General features: G+C 40.2%; 1 protein-coding gene across 4 annotated transcripts in view; it reads right to left on the minus strand.

Moving 5' to 3' along the window:
* Positions 1 to 18,679, minus strand: part of CREBRF (CREB3 regulatory factor) — a 60,798-nt gene that overhangs the window by 12,910 nt on the left and 29,209 nt on the right. For all 4 annotated transcript variants that reach the window (XM_086362181.1, XM_086362182.1, XM_086362183.1 and 1 more), the window contains 3 exons: positions 13,209 to 13,403; positions 11,075 to 11,264; positions 9,578 to 9,651 (listed from right to left, as the gene is read on the minus strand). In XM_086362181.1, coding sequence (XP_086218307.1) covers positions 9,578 to 9,651; positions 11,075 to 11,264; positions 13,209 to 13,403 — 459 coding nt within the window. The remainder of the gene's footprint in view (positions 1 to 9,577; positions 9,652 to 11,074; positions 11,265 to 13,208; positions 13,404 to 18,679) is intronic.

The raw sequence follows: 18,679 nt of genomic DNA on the forward strand, positions 1-18,679 counted from the left end.
TAAAAATGAAGAACATATAAGAAAACATTAGGCAGTGATGGCTTCAAGCTTTCTTATCCAAAGTGATTAATTTCAAATGATGTGCCACTTTTGTAACAGACTGCACACATGTATCAGTCTTCACTATTCTGCAAGCAATTTGTCCTACTTGTCTTCACAGCTTTAAGACCTATGACAGTGTCTGATACTGACTCAGAGTTTTAGTAAATGTTTATTAAATAAATCAAAGCTCTTTAAAGACAAAGCTTTAAAAACAAAATTCTCTGCCTTTAAGAAGCTTTAAAAAAAGAGCAAATTTAACCAAAAGTAAATAAGGAGGAAAATAATAAAGATAAGAGAAATCAATAAAACAGAACACACACAACAGAGAAAGTTAACAAAGTCTAAAGCTGGTTCTTTGAAAATATCAACAAAATTGGTACTCACTCCCACTCTAATCCCCATCCCCAGCTAGACTGCTCCAACACCTATAGCTAGAATGAAAAAGGGGTTATCGCTTTAAAACAAAGCCATTAAAAGGATAATAAGAAAATACTATGGTAACAAACTAAAAAACTTGGGTGAAATGGACAAATTTATTGAAAATGTCACTTAACATGAAGAAAAGGAATATCTGAACAGCCCATTTCTAACAAAGGAGTTGAATTTATCCAAAAATACTCCCAAAAGAAAACTCAGAGAGTTTTAATGTAAAATTATATCAAATATACAATGAAGAAATAAAAGCAATCTTATCAGACTTTTTCAAAAAAGAAGATCATGACTGAATTCATTCTATAAGGTAGTGTCCTTAAATACCAAAGCCTGACAAAGACATTACAAAAAAAGAAAATTAACAGACCAATATCCCTTTTGAATATAGACCTAAAAATCCTTGACAAAGTATTAGCAACAGACTCCAACTTAAAATATCAGACTGCTGCTGCTAAGTCGCTTCAGTCGTGTCTGACTCTGTGCGACCCCATAGACGGCAGCCCACCAGGCTCCCCCGTCCCTGGGATTCTCCAGGCAAGAACACTGGAGTGGGTTGCCATTTTCTTCTCCGATGCATGAAAGTGAAAAGTGAAAGTGAAGTCGCTCAGTCGTGTCCGACTCTTAGTGACCCCAAGGACTGCAGCCCACTAGGCTCCTCTGTCCATGGGACTCTCCAGGCAAGAGTACTGGAGTGGGGTGCCATTGCCTTCTCCAAATATCAGATTAGAATCCTGCAAAATATTTGACTAGAATCCTGCAAAATATGTGCAATAGACTCTAAGTAAAAAGTAAAATACATCATAACCAAATACAGTTTATTCTAAGAATGCAAGGTTGGTTTAATAAAAAATTAGTTAATATCATTCACCATATTAACAGGGGAATATGTGATATATTACCAGAATAAAGGAGAACAATGATTGCTCCAATAAATGCAATTTAAAAATAAAAGAAATGACAGTATTCCCTATCTATTCATGAAAAACAAAACTAGGAAAACAAGGAAACTTAAAACAATTGAGGGCATCTCAACTACCAAAAAACCTACAGCCAACATCAACTTAAAAGTCAAAGTTTCCCCTGCAAACAAGGTGGTCACCACTTCTATTCAAATGTCCTAAACATTGCAATAAGGCAAAGAACAGAATTAAAAGGCACAGAAATCAAAAGGAGTAAATAAAGCCATTTCTATTTGCAGGTGACAACTACTTACATAGAAAATTCCAGGGCATCTACACACCTACTATTGGAACTAATAAATTTAGCAAGAAAATACGGCAGGAGTAATACACGGAATTCTTTGGTGGCCCAGTGGTTAAGAATCTGCCTGTCAATGCAGGGTACATGCGTTTGATCCCTGGTCCAGGATGACCCCATATGCCTCAGAGCAACTAAGCACAAGGGCCACGACTACTGAGCCACATGCTGCAACTACTGAAACCCGAGTGGCCGGAACCGTGGTCTCCAAGAGGGGCCAGTGCAGTGAGAAGCCCGAGCACGGGACCAAGAGCAGCCCCCGCTCACAACTAGAGAAAAGCCAGGCACAGCAATGAAGACCCGGCGCAGCCAAAAAATAAATGTTAAAAAGGGTATAAAACAAAGTTCCATTTTACATATTAGTAACAAAGAATTTGAAATTTCAATAATGAGTCCATTTACAATAACATCAAAAATATAAAATATTCAGGAATAAATCTAACAAAAGATGTTCAAGCACTGTACATTAAAAACTATAAAACAAGTCAGAGAGAAATTAAAGAAGACAACCAGATGAAAAGAGATCCTAAGTTCATGGATTGGAAGCCTCCATTTTGTTAAGATGATAATTCCCTCCAAATTGATCTACAGATTAAAGCAATTCCAATCAAACTTTCAGAAGACTTCTTTTATAAAAAGTGATAAACTGGCTCCAAGATTGATAATGGTCAGGCAAAGGACCTAGAAGAGCCAAAACAACTTTGAAAGAAGAGACCAAAACTGGAAGACCAACAAGGACGAACACTACCAAGACTTTTGTGACCTACTATAAAACCACATTAAGGCACTGCATATCCACATAAAGACAGAAAACAGCTCAACGGGATAGAATACAGAGTCCAGAGGTAGATCCATACATACAGGATTAACTGATTTCATAAAGGTGAAAAAAAATCAATGGAAAAAGGAAGTCCTTTCAAAGAATGGTGCTTGATCAACTGGGTATTTGTTTGTGGGGATAAAAAAAACTGTAAAATCTAAAACTATACAAATCCTAGGAGAAAATATACACAAAAATACAGTTTTGAAGTTGGCAAACTTTCTAATTAGAACACACAAAAATATAAAATCAAAGACTAACACATCAGACTTCATCAAAATTAAAAATTTCTGCTCTTTGGAAGATGTCAGTGAGAAAACAAAAAGGCAATCCAAAGATTAATATAAAATATTTTCAATATATATGTCAGGTAAAGAACCTGTATCTACAATAAAGAACTTTTAGAAGACAAAATTTTTAAATGGCAAAATATTTTAAAAGACACTTCACCCACATACACACAAACAAAATATATAAACAGCCAATAAGCAAAGATGTTCAACATCATAAATTAATGAAATACAAATTAAATGATATACTGCCACATATCTATCAGGTTGGTTAAAAGTAAGAAGACTGACCTTACCAAGTGTTAGCAAGAATATGGACCAACTAGAACCCACCTATACTGTTTCTGAGAATGTAAAATGGTACAGCCACTTTGGAAAACAGCTTGGCAGTTTTTTATAAAGTTACTCACAGATATTTAACCAAGAGAGATTAAAACATATGTCCACCCAAACACCTCCACAGGAATATTCATAGCAGCTCTATAGACATATGTCTATAGCAGTTATAGCAATAGCAAACAATTTTCACCAACACATGAATGGATAAACAAACTGCAGTATATCTAATACAATGGAATACTACTCAGCAAAGAAAACCATTTAACTATTGATATAGATGGAGAAATGTTTAAATAAATATGCAGAATGAAAGTAGCCAGGCAAAAGAGAAGAATGTATGGTAGGATTCCATTAATATAAAATTTTAGAAAAAGTACACTAATTTATAGTGACAGAAAGCAGATTGTGGTTACTCAAGAGATAGGAAGAGAGAGAGGACTAGCTTACCAAGTGGCACTAGGAAACTTTTGGAGGTGATCAAAATGTTCACTATCCTGACTGATTTCATACATATGTACATATGTCCAAAGTAACCATATAATCCTCTTTAAATACGTGGAGTTATTTAACTTTAGTTATACCTCAATAAAGTTGCGGGGTGTTTGGGGGGAACACACCTCCAGTTTCAACACATGAAAGTCCTATGGTCTGAAGTAAATCTCTACTACTTCAGACACTGCTTTGAAATCAATGATTTGTTATTCCTTATCTTGTAAAACTTAGAAGAAACCAATCTAGACTAATACTGAAGAGGGAAATCAGAAATAACTGGCAGGGGGACGGGAAGTAATTTAAAACTACATGCAGGGACAATATATTAAAAAATGTGTCACTAAACAAGGAAAGCACAGCTGACTCCCTAAACCACATGAAATAAGAAATTTATGCTTGTTTCTCAAATAAACAAGAGAGAAAACCATTCACTCAAATATAAATAACGACATTTACATGCAGGCTGGACTGATGAGAAGCAAAAAGCTTCTCCATCCTCAATAGGTAAAGCAAATCACCTCACTGTTTAAAAGTGAGAAGAGCACTAAAAACTGAAACAGCAGAACAGCTCTTCCCAACCTGGGCAGTGTCCATTCCAGAACACTGGGGACAGGCGGGGCAGAGGTGAAGGGCTCTACCGTCAAAAACTTCTAGGTGAGGAGATAAAAGCATCTGGCTCAGAAAGTGAGGACCAACCTTAAATTTCTAAGTCAGTCAGTCGCTCAGTTGTGTCAGAGTGTTTCATGACTCCATGAACTTTGGCCCGCCAGGCTGCTCTGTCCATGGAATTCTCCAGGCAAGAATACTGAAGAGGGTAGCCATTCCCTTCTCCAGGGGGTCTTCCCAACCCAGAGATAGAACCTGGGTTTCCTGCCTGCAGGCGGATTCTTTACTGTCTGAGCCACCAGGGAAGCCCGAAGTCTCTTAAGAGATCCCTCCTGTTCTGAGTTCATGATCATCCAAGAATCTTCCAAAATTGTAACCTTACATAGCTTGTCTGGGGATAAACTATGTTAATCAGGATGAAGGTCCTGTCCTCTTCGTAGCTTTACGTCTCATTCTGAGTCAACAAATCTACATTTGACTCACAGAGCTCACAGAGTTCCTGTGAGCCTTGGTAGAAGGAATCAAGAGGAGGAGGAGGTTTGGCAGCATAGGACAGGATGAGGACCACAGTTGTGGGCCCTGAAGCCAGTCCTTGGAACAGTGCTAGTTGATGACAAATTAAAATAGGCAAGGACAATACAGTACATTTTTCATAAACCTAACTTTAGTCTGAGAGTATGCCTGTCTTAATTTTCTAACACTAAAATATTCTTCCCTGTATGAAATGACAGTAATTGTAGATATTCTTTTTAATGTCCTCATGTGGCAAAATATAAAGTTTGCAGCCCTATGGTTCCCAAGTCCCAAAATTTGTTCCCAATGTCACTGATTTTAGAAACCATTGGGTCAATAGGTAATGGATAAAAGTGTTCCACAAAGCAGTAACAGTGACTCGCAGATATTTAGAGGAATCAAGGGCACCATTCCCTTGAGAGATATAGGCATGTTCCATGGGAAAAACTTGCAAACCCCATGCAATCTGGCAGAAACCAACACAGTATTGTAAAGCAATTATCCTTCAATTAGAAATAAGTAAATTTAATTATAAAAAATATATACATGTGGCAAAATACACAGAAGTAGCAACTACTACATTGCTTCTAACATGTCTTCTAAACCATGTCAAGGTTGCGCTTCTCAACACTGGAAAAGAAAAGCTTGTAAGACAGATGTGGAAGAGAGAAATGAATGAGAAGGTCCTTTTCCTCTGTTCTGACTAATTGAGAAGAAAATACACCTAGAGATAAGTTTTTTTTCCTACATGAAAATATCTACAGGCTTTAAGTTAGCTTTGGGAATAATAAAAATTAAAGGCCATCAAAAACTCAATTTGAAACAGAGGAATACATTCAGAAATATACATATTCCTGGCTCTTAACCAATTTCCCAATTGTTCCCCACCCCAGAACACAGAAAATATGTGCTTGTGGGCTTACACATACATATATACAAGCACAAAAATATATGGCCATACAGATGTGTATGATTATGGATAAATTTATTAACTGAACAACACACAGTTATATGCCTACATGCATCCAGAGAAAAAGAGACCCAGGAAGGTTCCAGTAACCAACCACATCTCCCTGCATTATGAGTCAGCTGGGTTCTATTATAAAATGAAATAAGAATGCCCGTGACATTGCAATCATTATACATATACTTCAGTTAAGTTCAGTTGCTCAGTCATGTCTGACTCTTTGTGACCCCATGGACTGCAGCACGCCAGGCCTCCCTGTCCATCACCAACTCCCGGAGCTTTACTCAAACTCATGTCCATTGAGTTGGTGATGCCATCCAACCATCTCATCCTCTGGTCCCCTTCCCCTCCTGCCTTCAATCTTCCCCAGCATCAGGGTCTTTTCCAATGAGTTAGTTCTTCACATCAGGTGGCCAAAGTATTGAAGTTTCAGCTTCAGCATCAGTTCTTCCAATGAACATTCAGGGCTGATTTCCTTTAGGATGGACTGGTTGGATCTCCTTGCAGTCCAAGGGACTCTCAAGAGTCTTCTCCAACACTACAGTTCAAAAGCATCAATTCTTTGGTGCTCAGCTTTCTTTATAGTTCAACTCTCACATCCATACATGACCACTGGAAAAACCATAGCCTTGACTAGATGGACCTTTGTTGGCAAAGTAACGTTTCTGCTTTTTCACATGCTGTCTAAGTTGGTCTAACTTTTCTTCCAAGGAGTAAGCATCTTTTAATTTCATGGCTGCACTCACCAGCTGTAGTGATTTTGCTGCTGCTGCTGCTAAGTCGCTTCAGTCATGTCCGACTCTGTGCGACCCCACAGACGGAAGCCCACCAGGCTCCCCCGTCCCTGGGATTCTCCAGGCAAGAACAGTGCAGTGGGTTGCCATTTCTGCCGGGAGCCGGCATATTGCATATTGAGTGCATATTGCATATTGAGTGCAGCACTTTCCACAGCATCATCTTTCAGGATCTGGAATAGCTCAACTGGAATTCTATCACTGCCGGGAGCCAGCGTGAGGAACTCTGCCCGTGGCAAACGTCATGAGGAAGGAGGCTCGGGATACACAAAGGTGGGATCGAGCCTCAGGAGTCCCCGTGGAAATTCTCGAGCATCTACCCCCAAAACTAGAGTCTGCCTACTTTCTGCTTTGTGCCTTCACCTACACCTCTGACTTTATGGGGGACTATCCCCCACTACCTCTCTCTGAAAAAAAGAGTTAGCTTACAGCTCCAGTTAATAATTCCTGGGTGTGACAGTGTTTCAACCTACAAACTCCTTTGGAAATCCTCTAGCCTGCTTGAATAGGTTTCTCCGGCCACATGTGATTGTTCAGAGCCTCCCAACTGTGAGAGGCAGGAGATGTTCTAAACCGTCTAAACACAGATTCCTTTGAGTAGTTAAAAGATTGATTAGAAATTGTATTGGTGAAGGGTTTTTCACTTGTTGGGCCAATGTTTGCTGCTAAGTTTCCATATCCCTTACCTGCTGTGTCCCTGGCAGTGTAATGATTAATATAATTGGTGTAAGTAGTAGCTTTAATGTTTGTAACCTTGGACCCTTGAGTTAATTCTTTTTTGTTGTAGCCCACCACACCTTTGCCCTATAGGAATGCAACTTTAATGCTTTTTGGAGGGTGGCGCCTGCCTAATCACCTTTAGAGAAAAATAAGTTTTCTGAAGAAAGGGTCTTAAAATGTTAACAGGCCTCCGGGCCAGAAGATGATGCAAATCACCTAAACTTTTGCATATGATTAAGTTTGCAGGAAGAAAGCCTGGCTTAGTGCAGGACTCTACCCCTTCCCCCATTATCCTCTATGCATAACTTAAGGTATAAAAACTACTTTGGAAAATAAAGTGCAGGCCTTGTTCACCGAAACTTGGTCTCCCCATGTAGTTCTTTCTCTCACCTTCTGGCTGCATTATTCAGCCTCTTTTCTCCACTGAATTTCCTCACTGAGCTATCCTCATTCTATTACTCTTTATATCTTTGATGAATATTTAAATAAATAGGTCGCCGATGCTGTCTCTCCTTCGAATAGCCTGGATCAGCCGGGGCTGGACCCCGGCACATTTCCTTCTCCAATGCATGAAAGTGAAAAATGAAAGTGAAGTCGCTCAGTCGTGTCCAACCCTCAGCGACCCCATGGATTGCAGCCTTCCAGGCTCCTCCATCCATGGGATTTTCCAGGCAAGAGTACTAGAGTGGGGTGCCACTGCCTTCTCCACCAAGGCAGGAGACTCAGGTTCAACCCCTCGGTCAGGAAGGTCTCCCAGAGAAGGAAATGGCAACCCACTCCAGTATTCTTGCCTGGAGAATCCCAAGGACAGAGGAGCCTGAGGGGTTACAGTCTGTGGGGTCACAAAGAGCTGGGCACGACTTAGTGACTGAGCACACACGCATGCACAACACTTACTGAACACTTATGTGCCAGACATCAAATTATGCTGGAGTTAAGAAAATCTCTGGAAACAAATAATAATCAATCATTTAGCCACTGTTCCACTTTCAGATACAGCTTAGCCCAACAGCTAACTGACAGTGAAGAGGACAATTTTAGAGGCAAAGGAACATATGAGCTCTTATGACACGAGGCATAAGGAAGAGTAACCAGGAAAGGGGGAGGAAGGGGCGGTCCTTATTATGGAAGATCAAAAGCAGAGCTTCCCCACCCTCTAGTTCACTATAAAAGGGTTCCAAGTGTGTGAGATAATGATTTGCTTTCCCTGGTGGCTCAGCTGGTAAACAATCCGCCTGCAATGCAGGAGACCTGGGTTCGATCCCTGGGTCAGGAAGATCCCCTGGAGAAAGGAACAGCTACCCACTCCAGTATTCTGGCCTGGAGAATTCCATGGACTATATAGTCCATGGGGTTGCAAAGAGTTGGACACAACTGAACGATTTTCACTTTCATTTTCAACCCACAGGGACCTCCTCCCATGAGCAGCCTACTCCGTTATACTCCAGGATACCTTAGAGATGACACCTTTCTGCATGTGCCAGGATGTGCAATATCAGGAAGCACTGATCTAAACCAACGGATCCCAAGTAAGTACTAGAATGGCTGTGTAAGAGTAATCTGGGGTAACATTAAAAATATGGATTTGGGGGTTCTACTTGCATAGATTATAGTTCAGAGAACCTGGGGAGAAGTCTAGAAATCTGTAGTTTAATATGTACACACAGATGATTCTAATGAGCAATCACATTTGTAAAACACATTTCCAAACTATCCATTCAAAGGTTAAAATATACATTAGTCAATAAAACTGGCTAACTTCACACATAACTGTAAAATTGAAGTCAGAGTTTACCATGGTCACAAGAGGAGATCTGGCTTGGGGAGCCACAGATAGACACTAAGAGAAGAACATGAATAAATAAGAGTATAGCTTACTGAATGGATGAACGAAAAACAGAGGCTGGCCTGGACTTCCCTGGAAGTACAGTAGACAAGAATCTATCTGCTAGTACGGGCAGTACAGGTTTGATCTCTGGTCCAGGGAGATTCCATATGCCACAGGGCAACTAAAGGCCGTGCAAAAGTACTGAGCCCAAGATCTGGAGGCTCCGAGTCTCAACTACGGAGCCCACAGGCTGCAAGAACAGAAGCCCGTGCACCTAGAGCCTGAGCTCCGTAACAAAAGAAAGCCCGAGGCGGCGACCAACACCCAGTGCTACCAAAGACAAAGCTTAAATCAAAGCGGCTGGCAGAAAGCTGGGCAGAATACAGGGAAAGCAAGAAACAAAACCAAAAATAATAAAAAGAGAGCAGTCAGCAAGGTAGATGGAAATTAATCAAATTCGTGTAAGTGTAGGCTTACCATATTCTGTGTTGAGGCCCCATAATTTCACTTTATTAGCTTCATACTGCGCTTTTTTCTTTAACCGACAAGCCCTGGGAAAGGAAGGAGCAATTACTTCATTTGTTTTTTTAAAGTGAACATTCAGAATATGCTTTTTGCTACTGTCATTTTCTAATAGCAACCAAAAAAATCACTGTCTACTGATGTTTACATCAAGGGCCTCAATTACCCAAAACATACAATATAATCGTTTATCTAAACTTATTTCTTAAAATTTCACCATTCAAAAAATAAAGCTATGGCTAATATACCAAAATAAACAGAAAGTGACAATCAAGTGTTGTAAAAAATGTGAAGTAAGTGAACCCTCATATGTTGCTTGAGAGAATGTAGAACAGTACATACAGCTACTTTGGAAAATAGTAAATATTTTTTTAATTTACTTCATTACTTTGGAAACAGCTACTTTGGCATTTTCTTATAAAGTTAAACACACTAGGTATTTACCCAAGAGAAATGAAAACTTATGTTCACATAAACACCTGTAAGTGTGTGTGTGTGTGTGTGCTCAGCTGCTCTGTTGTGTCCAACTCTTTGAGACCCCATGGACTGCAGCCTGCCAGGCTCCTCTGTCCATGGGATTTTTCAGGCAAGAATACCAGAGTAGGTTGTCATTTCCTCCTCCTGGGGATCTTGCCAACCTAGGGAATGAACCCGCATCTCCCACACTAGCAGACAGATTCTTCACCACTAAGCCCCCTGAGAAACTCAAGGAAACGTTTATGGTGACTTTATTTGTAACCGCCAATAATTAGAAACTACTCAACTATCCTTCACCTGGTGAACAGATACACTGAAGTATTAATATATCACTTCAAAGGACTAGTACCATCAATAAAGAGTATCAAACTGTTAGTCCACACAACATGGATGAATCTCAAATTCATCCTGTGTGAAATCAAAGCCAGACTCAAAGGATGCACAGAATGATTTCATCTGTATTCTAGAAAAGGCACAACTGTAGGAACAGAAAACAGATCGGTGGTTGGGAGGAGTCAGGGTGAGAGAAGGAGTTCACTTTTACAAAGAGGCAAAGGAAAATTTTTAAGGTGATAACAACATTCAGTATCTTGATTATGGTTGTGGTTACATAATTGTAACCACAAAACTCACAGAAGAATACACTATAAGGGAAGACAAGTAAATTATACTCAATTAAAAAAAACCCTGACTTGTTGCAAAACAAACAAAAAATAAAGCTATGATAAAATTTTTCATTTTTATACTACAATATAAGGCCCTTGAGTTCATTCACTTCTCCCCCTTAAAAACTTATTCCATGAAGCCTAAGTACCATCATTTATTTTCAAAGGAAAAATTATAATACTCTCATTGTTCTATTTATAAAAGGATATTTCTGAAAAAAATGGCTGAAGGCCATCTCCTCTATGAAAGCTCACTGAAGTCTAACCTCACCTCCCTTCAACTACATGAGTGAACATGATTACCATTTACCTGGAAGCCAGCTTATTTTTCTCCTTCCTTGACCTTGGCCGGGCTGTTAGGGGAAGCTCACTGACTGGAGTCAGATCACTAATCACTTTATTCAGCTTCCGCAGTTCGTTGCCTATCTGGAGCAGTTTTTTAGGGTTTGGAGTCAGGTCTTCCACATCTGTTCTCCGAGACTTCTTGACTGCATATTTTCCTACAGATGATTTAAAAGAAGTTTAAGTGAGATCATTTTATTTAACAAGAGATACATTTTCTATAGACATTTAAAAATCCATCTCTCTCTTCCCTTTTCTTTTTCAGCATATGAACAATCTACGGAAGGAGGGCTGCACTCCTCTTCTTCCCACCTTGTGACAGCAAGAAATGGAGGTAATATGGCACAACTCTATCCTTTTCCCAGCCCTTCTCCATCTTAAGGTTTGCAGCCCCACTATGACAGATTCTTAATTATCTGCTGCTCCTGCTGCATCTCTTCAGTCGTGTCCGACTCTGTGCGACCCCATAGACGGCAGCCCACCAGGCTTCCCGTCCCTGCATGGAAGTAATAATCAAATCTCAGGACTATAGTGCAAGCTCATCTGCACATAAAAATCAGGGCTCGGATATAGTATATGGTCAGGAACAAATTTGGAAATTTTACCCAAACCAAGATGTTTATACTGCTATGACTGAAAATATGTCAGACCTATATATTCCTGTGTTGAACTCAAAAGTCCAGCAAATAAGGATTGCCTTTTCAGAAACTCTGTCTTCAGTCAGTTTGATACACAACAGTACCCAAGACTCAGAAAGACCTTCCCTACCACTGCAGGCAAGAGGGATGGCTCTGTCCTCTGACGGCAATACCCTGAACAACTTTCCTAGAACTCATTACATGCTACCTGGACCTGTTTATTGGACCTGTCTTTTCATTTCTGGCAGAAAACTGATCCCAAGTCAAAAACCAGGTCTTCCATTCACTGAAAGGTAGTAGAATACAGACCTGAGTGCTATGGAAAGGGAAAATGAGGTACAAATATACTTCTGATACACCATCTGTGTCACAAACGCTTAGCAACTTAAATCTGTAGCAGGAGCAACTAATAAACTGTTTATTGAGCTTCAGACCTACTAGTGCCCTCTACCTTCTCAGTACGGACTTTGGATTAAGGTAAAAATAAAATTTGTGCAGAAGAAATTCTACTCAATTACATCCTCTTGGGTTCATAGTCGAAATCTGGCCTAAGACTATAAGCTTCTCCTGATTCCTACTGTTTAGTTTTTCCTACTCCATTCCTTCTCTCCACAATTATTCTTTCTTTTCCTTTCCATTCTCTCTTCTCCCACCACAATTTTGATTCCTATCTCCCTGTTTACATTTAGGCCTGGAGACTGGATAAGAATGAAAGACAGAGGTGCCGGAGCCCATTCTCTTCCTCCTCAATCCTTTCTTGCTAACAGCAGCTGCAACAGGTCAGCAATCAGCAGGCTCCCGGTCATTTCCTGGGTAGGACAGGTAGACTAAGAAGTGACTAGAAATCATTTTTACGCAAGCTTTCCTCCTTGTTTAGGTGATGGCTGTTAAAACTGAAAAAAGCTATTCACTAATGAAGAGCAATCACAGCAAATACAGAAGCTCTATTGCTCTGCTCTCCCATTTGTTAGGAGGGGTTGAACCTATATATAATGTTTAATGATTAAGTATTGTGATTTACTATCTCTATTTGAAAGTGACTTAAAATATTAGGGACAGATGGTTACTAAGACTTACCATGGTGATCATGAAATGAACTGAAAGCGACTCAGTCGTGTCTGACTCTCTGCAACCCCATGGACTATACAATCCATGGAATTCTCCAGGCCAGAATACTGGAGTGGGTAGCCTTTCTGTTCTCCAGGGGATCTTCCCAACCCAGGGACCTAACCCTGATCTCCCACATCACAGGCAGATTCTCCACCAGCTGAGACACAAGGGGACCCCTTGCGGTGTGCATGGTGCACGCAAACGTCACTACGTAATATACCTGAAACTACGATAACGTAATATTGAATGTCCACTATATTTTAAAAATAAGAAGAAGAAATAAAGAAAAAAGAAGGAAAGGAAGGAAGGAAGGGAGGGACACACACAACACGTATGATCAAAATCCCCTCTCACCATGGTGTAAGCCGTTTTTCTGATACATGTTACTTGGCAAGGTCTCTCGGTTCCATTCAGATGGCCTCAGCATCCTCTCTTGCTGTGATGGTGTGAGTTGCTCACTGTACTCCCAGAAGTACCTTCTTTTACCTCTCTTCCGAGAGGTAACTGAAGTCATCTCCTTCAAGTCTTCCACAGAATCATTTTCATAGCCTTAAAAAAAGAAAATGCCCACCCCCCAATACTTCTTAAGTTTCACAAATTTTAATAAACTAAGCAAGAAAAACAAAAAGATTCCTTCTATTTACTACTTGACACATTTCACCTGAAAACATCATTAGCATGTCAGAGAATAAACAAAATCTGTAAAAATGACATTTAATATAGATATTTCTAACTCATAAAATATTCAGAGATTAATAAACAGAAATAACTACACTGTGTATCTTCCTTAGGTTTCTCTTTGGTTAGTACACAACACTTTTTTTGTATCATCACATAAGATTGAGAGAATAATGAAATCCAGCTACAGGAAGACAATCCAATCTAAAAATGGGCAGAGACCTAAGTGTACATTTCCCCAAAGAAGACATACAGATAGCCAATAGGCACACGAAAAAGATGCTCAATGTCGCTACTTGTCAAAGAAACACAGATCAAAACCACAATGCGTAACACCTCTCACCAGTCAGAATGGCCGTCATTAAAAAGTCCACAAGCAATAAATGCTGGAGAGGATGTGCATGTTGACGGAAATGTAAGTTGGTAGAGGCACTATGGAAAACAGTATGAAGGATCCTTCAAAAACTAAAAAGAGAGTTGCCACAGGATTCAGCAATTCCACTCCCGGGCATATATCCAAAGAAAACTCTAGTTCAAAAAGATACACGCACCACAATGTTCACAGCAGCACTATTTATAATAGCCAAGACTTGGAAGCAACCTAAATGCCCATCGACCGTTGAATGGGTAAAGAAGATAGAATACTACTCAGCCACAAAAAAGAACAAAACCATGCCATTTGCAACAACATGGACAGAAGTACAGATTATCATATTAAGTGAAGTCATACAAAGAAAAATAAATATCATATGATATCACTTATATGTAGAATCTAAAATATGATACAAATGAACTTATTTTACAAGAGACTCAGTTCAGTTCAGTGCAGTTCAGTCGCTCAATTGTGTCCGACTCTTTGCGACCCCATGAATCGCAGCACACCAGGCCTCCCTGTCCATCACCAACTCCCGGAGTTCACTGAGACTCGCATCCATTGAGTCAGTGATGCCATCCAGCCATCTCATCCTCTGTCGTCCCCTTCTCCTCCTGCCCCCAATCCCTCCCAGCATCAGAGTCTTTTCCAATGAGTCAACTCTTCACATGAGGTGGCCAAAGTACTGGAGTTTCAGCTTAAAACAGACTCATGGACATAGAAAATAAACCTGATTACCAAAGAGGAAAGTGGGGGGAGGAATAAATTAAGAGTTTGGGATCTGTGGACAGAAACTACTATATATAAACAAAAGATACTACTGCATAGTAGGGGACTATCTACAATATCTTATAATAGCCTATAGAGAAAAGAATATGAAAAAGATTTTATGTGTGCATAACTCAGGCACTTAGCTGCATACTAGAGACTAACGCAACACTGCATGAATCAACTATGTTTCAACTTTTAGAAAAGGAAATGCAGTCTCTACCATTAGTTAATGATGGTACTTAGAGACTATACAATTTCTTTGATGTCTTTATGTATTTGAAACATTTCCAGACAGAAAGCTGTTGCATTTCTCGGATGGTAACCTACCAGGCAGAATTCTGTCAGGCAGCAGTGCAGTGGTTTTCTTCCTACTTCCCACCCTATCCTTTTTGTAAAAGTACAAGAATGACAGGTCTCACAGAGGCTATTCAAATAAAAACATATGCCTATTCTAACTAATATTTTATCAGAAGCAATTTGAATTTACTTCACTTTTTAAGAACCTATCTTCCCTACTAAAAGGAAGTTTCAAAAAAAATTCTGGGCCACTGGAACTACTGGTTTGACCCAATACAGGATGATCTGTAAAACTAAAATACCCTCAGAGCACATCCATCTTAAAAGTACAAATGGGCTGTGCACAGAATATGTTGTTGTTCGCTAAGTCACATCTGACTCTGTGACCTCATGGACTGTATGTAGCACACCACGCTCCTCTGTCCTCCACTATCTCCCGGAGTTAGTTCAAATCCATGTCCACTGAGTCGGTGATGCTATCTAACCATCTCATCCTCTGCTACCCTCTTCTCCTTTTGTCTCCAATCTTTCTCAGCATCAGGGTCTTTTTCAACAAGTCGACTCACTCTTCACCATCAGGTGGCCAAAGTATTAGAGCTGCAGCAACAGTCCTTCCAATGAATATTCAGGGTTAGTTCCCTCTGGGATTGACTGGTTTGATCTCCTTGCAGTTCAAGGGACTCTCAAGTCTTCTGTAGCACCACAATTTGAAAACATCAATTCTTTGGCACTCAGCCTTCTTTCTGGTACAGCTCTCACATCCATACATGACTACTGGAAAAACCATAGCTTTGACTATACCTCAACACAGACAGGTGCACCAACTGAAACACTCCCATCAGTGTCAAGAACTGGCGTCCCACATTTAAGTGTTCTTGCCCGGAGAATCCCAGGGACGGGGAAGCCTGGTGGGCTGTCGTCTATGGGGTCGCACAGAGTCAGACATGACTGAAGTGACTTAGCAGTAGCAGCAGCCCAAAGTATAAAGGAAACACTTTCACATGTAACTTTCTCAGGCAACCCATCCCCCCGACACTTTATTTGATATGTTCCTCAGGTGGCCTAGATTTCTGGGAAAACACTGTCTCTCTCATTTAAGGAATGTACTCACATATTTTGTGAGTACTCACAGGTATTTCATCTGAGGCTTCTAAGAACCTGGTAGGAAGAGGTTATTAACCCTATTTACACAAACATGCTCATGGAGGTTTAAGTGATTTGGCAAAGCTGGGACTGGCTCAGGCCCCACGACTCCAGCTCCAATTTGGCTTCCTACTTTTCCTGTATCTATCCAGTTGAGTGGTCTGAATAGAATTTTTTTCCCGTATATATTCCATGTTAAATCCAAACCGTCATTAGGATTTGGACTTCTCCTCTCCTATCCAAATTAGTTATCAGTTTTGCTTAATTCATATGTCCAGCCTTTTTCCAAAACAGTGTTTAAGGGTATCCATTTTCTTTAACCTAAAATTTTCTAAAGTATATACCATAAATTCACAATAACATGTGTGCACACATAAATACACACACAAAGGATTTGTTAAAGTCTTTCAATTAAAAGACTACTGTGATCAAGTAGCATGCAGAAAAGTTATTCAATATATTCCAAGATCACTGGTCTTGCATTTAAGATGATTAAATATTTCTCCAAGTGTGTTCATAGGAACACTATTGCTGTAAACTATGCCCTCAATCCCAAGTGAGCTCTGTGGTCAAAGAAATTTTAAGAAGCGCTCATCTCGCCTCTCTCGCAAGTCACAGCGCACAGAAGAGCAGCAGACCAAGAGACCCCAGCTGCACACAGGCCCACTAAACCTCAAGCTACATGAAGACAAGAGTCGTGCCAATTCTGCTGACCTCTGCACAGCCAACAATTAGTACACATAGCCTCCAACACAAGACAGATACACCCCCCACTGTTTTTTTAAACAAATCAGTGATTTGTTTAATGTACAAATGTACATTTCCCATGGAGACTTTTCTGTTTTCTTTTCATTTGATGGATCACCATATTGATCTAATTCATTCCTTCCTGACACAATTACCAAAAGGTAGTCAAAAAGGTGACACAGACGCCTAAAAGTCTGATCACACACCTTTGATTAGTGCAGGTTACTGCCATTAAGCTGGTAAAGCCTATCATGAAAATGTTTAGTAGGAATTACAAACTAAACTCTCATTCTGGGGACCTAAATCTTAGTCTTACAACCATGTAATTCCATGACCCCAAACAGTTGTTGCCTGTCCTCAGAACAGGCTCTATTAAAACTTGGGAGCAAGTCCAGAGCAGGGACTGAAACTCCATTTTACACCTTTCCTGGGGCTTTGTAGACTCAGGCACTGTTGTAGCCAACTGCCAAGAAACAGCATCAAGGGAGCTAGTCATCACAAAAGGGCCTTTGTACACTGTCTGCTGCAAATTAAACCAATCAACCCACTCTAAAACTAGCACTCTCAAGAAACTATAACCATCCCACTTTTCTGCTTCAAAGAATTTCTTCTTGCCTCTCACCAATTCACATTTGTATTCTTAAAGTAGCCTGTTTAGCTCTTTTTTCCAAGAAGGGAAATTTTCATTAGCAAATGTGAATAAATCCCCAAAATACCACAAAATATCATTGATTTGAGGTTAAAGCATTTCATTTGTTGACATTTGTGAGACGCGTCCAAGTAATCCTAACCAAAGAGGTTTTACTTCAAGTCAACTGGAAATGAGTGAATTAAATGCCATCCAAACATTTAGCATTGTTAAACAGCACCAAGAGGAAGGCTTCACCTTGCCAAGTGCCAGCTAATGCATCTCTGTTTTAAAGCGGTGTTGGCTGCTTAACACCAACAAACTCAAGAATCAGGGTTCTCCTACCAGGACAGGGCAAGAGAATGTGGCAGGACAGAAAAGCACCAGCTGTAACAAGGCTTGCCCTTCCCTACGAGAGTCAAAAGACAGAGAAAACGGAAATGCGAGTCAAGTTATGAAGTGGTTTCTCTTCATAGGCCTACTCATCTCTCAACACATTTATCCAGGTGAAACCAAGTCAAAAGATCAAGGATGAACTTAAACTGCAGTTAAAAGTCAAAGAAAAGTGGGAATTCCCTAGTGGTCCGGTGGTTAGGACTCCACGCTCTCAATGTCAAGGGCCCAGGTTCCATCCCTGGTCAGGGAACTAAGATCTCATCCAAAAAAAAAAGTCAAAGCAAAGCAAACCTAAAACCAGAAGCAGAATAAACAGTATAGTCCTTGCCCGCCTTGACTGGTGATGGCAGAATTTACTCCCTCAGGAATATTTAAAAGGAATATTTACATACTCCTTTTAGTGTCAACTGGTAAAGAAATTTTTCTTCTCTACACTTTCCATTTCCTAGTTATTACTCCTTGTCTTGATCCTTCCCCTCCCTTCTACCCTAATTCTAAATACGGGATTCAGAACAGTAGGGCTGACCTGTCAGGCTGTAAGGACCACCAACAGCACTCTGGTCTCCCCATGGGAGGGAGCTACGTAACTACCACTAACTGCAAAGACAACTCTCCTTCAAACACCTCAAAGCAGATTCATTAACTGGCTGAGAGAAAAGTTTTCTTGCTAAGTAGAAATGACAACTGGTTCTATCGAGACTATACTGAGTACTAAAGTAAACCAAAGAAAATGCATAAACCCTGTTCCTCCACAGCAAAGTACCTTTTCCTTACTTGAAACTCCACCCAAGT

Source organism: Bos grunniens, chromosome 20 (assembly GCF_055505025.1).
Source record: "Bos grunniens cultivar Pamir isolate PY7600 chromosome 20, Bosgru_T2T1.0, whole genome shotgun sequence".
Classification (NCBI taxonomy): domain Eukaryota; kingdom Metazoa; phylum Chordata; class Mammalia; order Artiodactyla; family Bovidae; genus Bos; species Bos grunniens.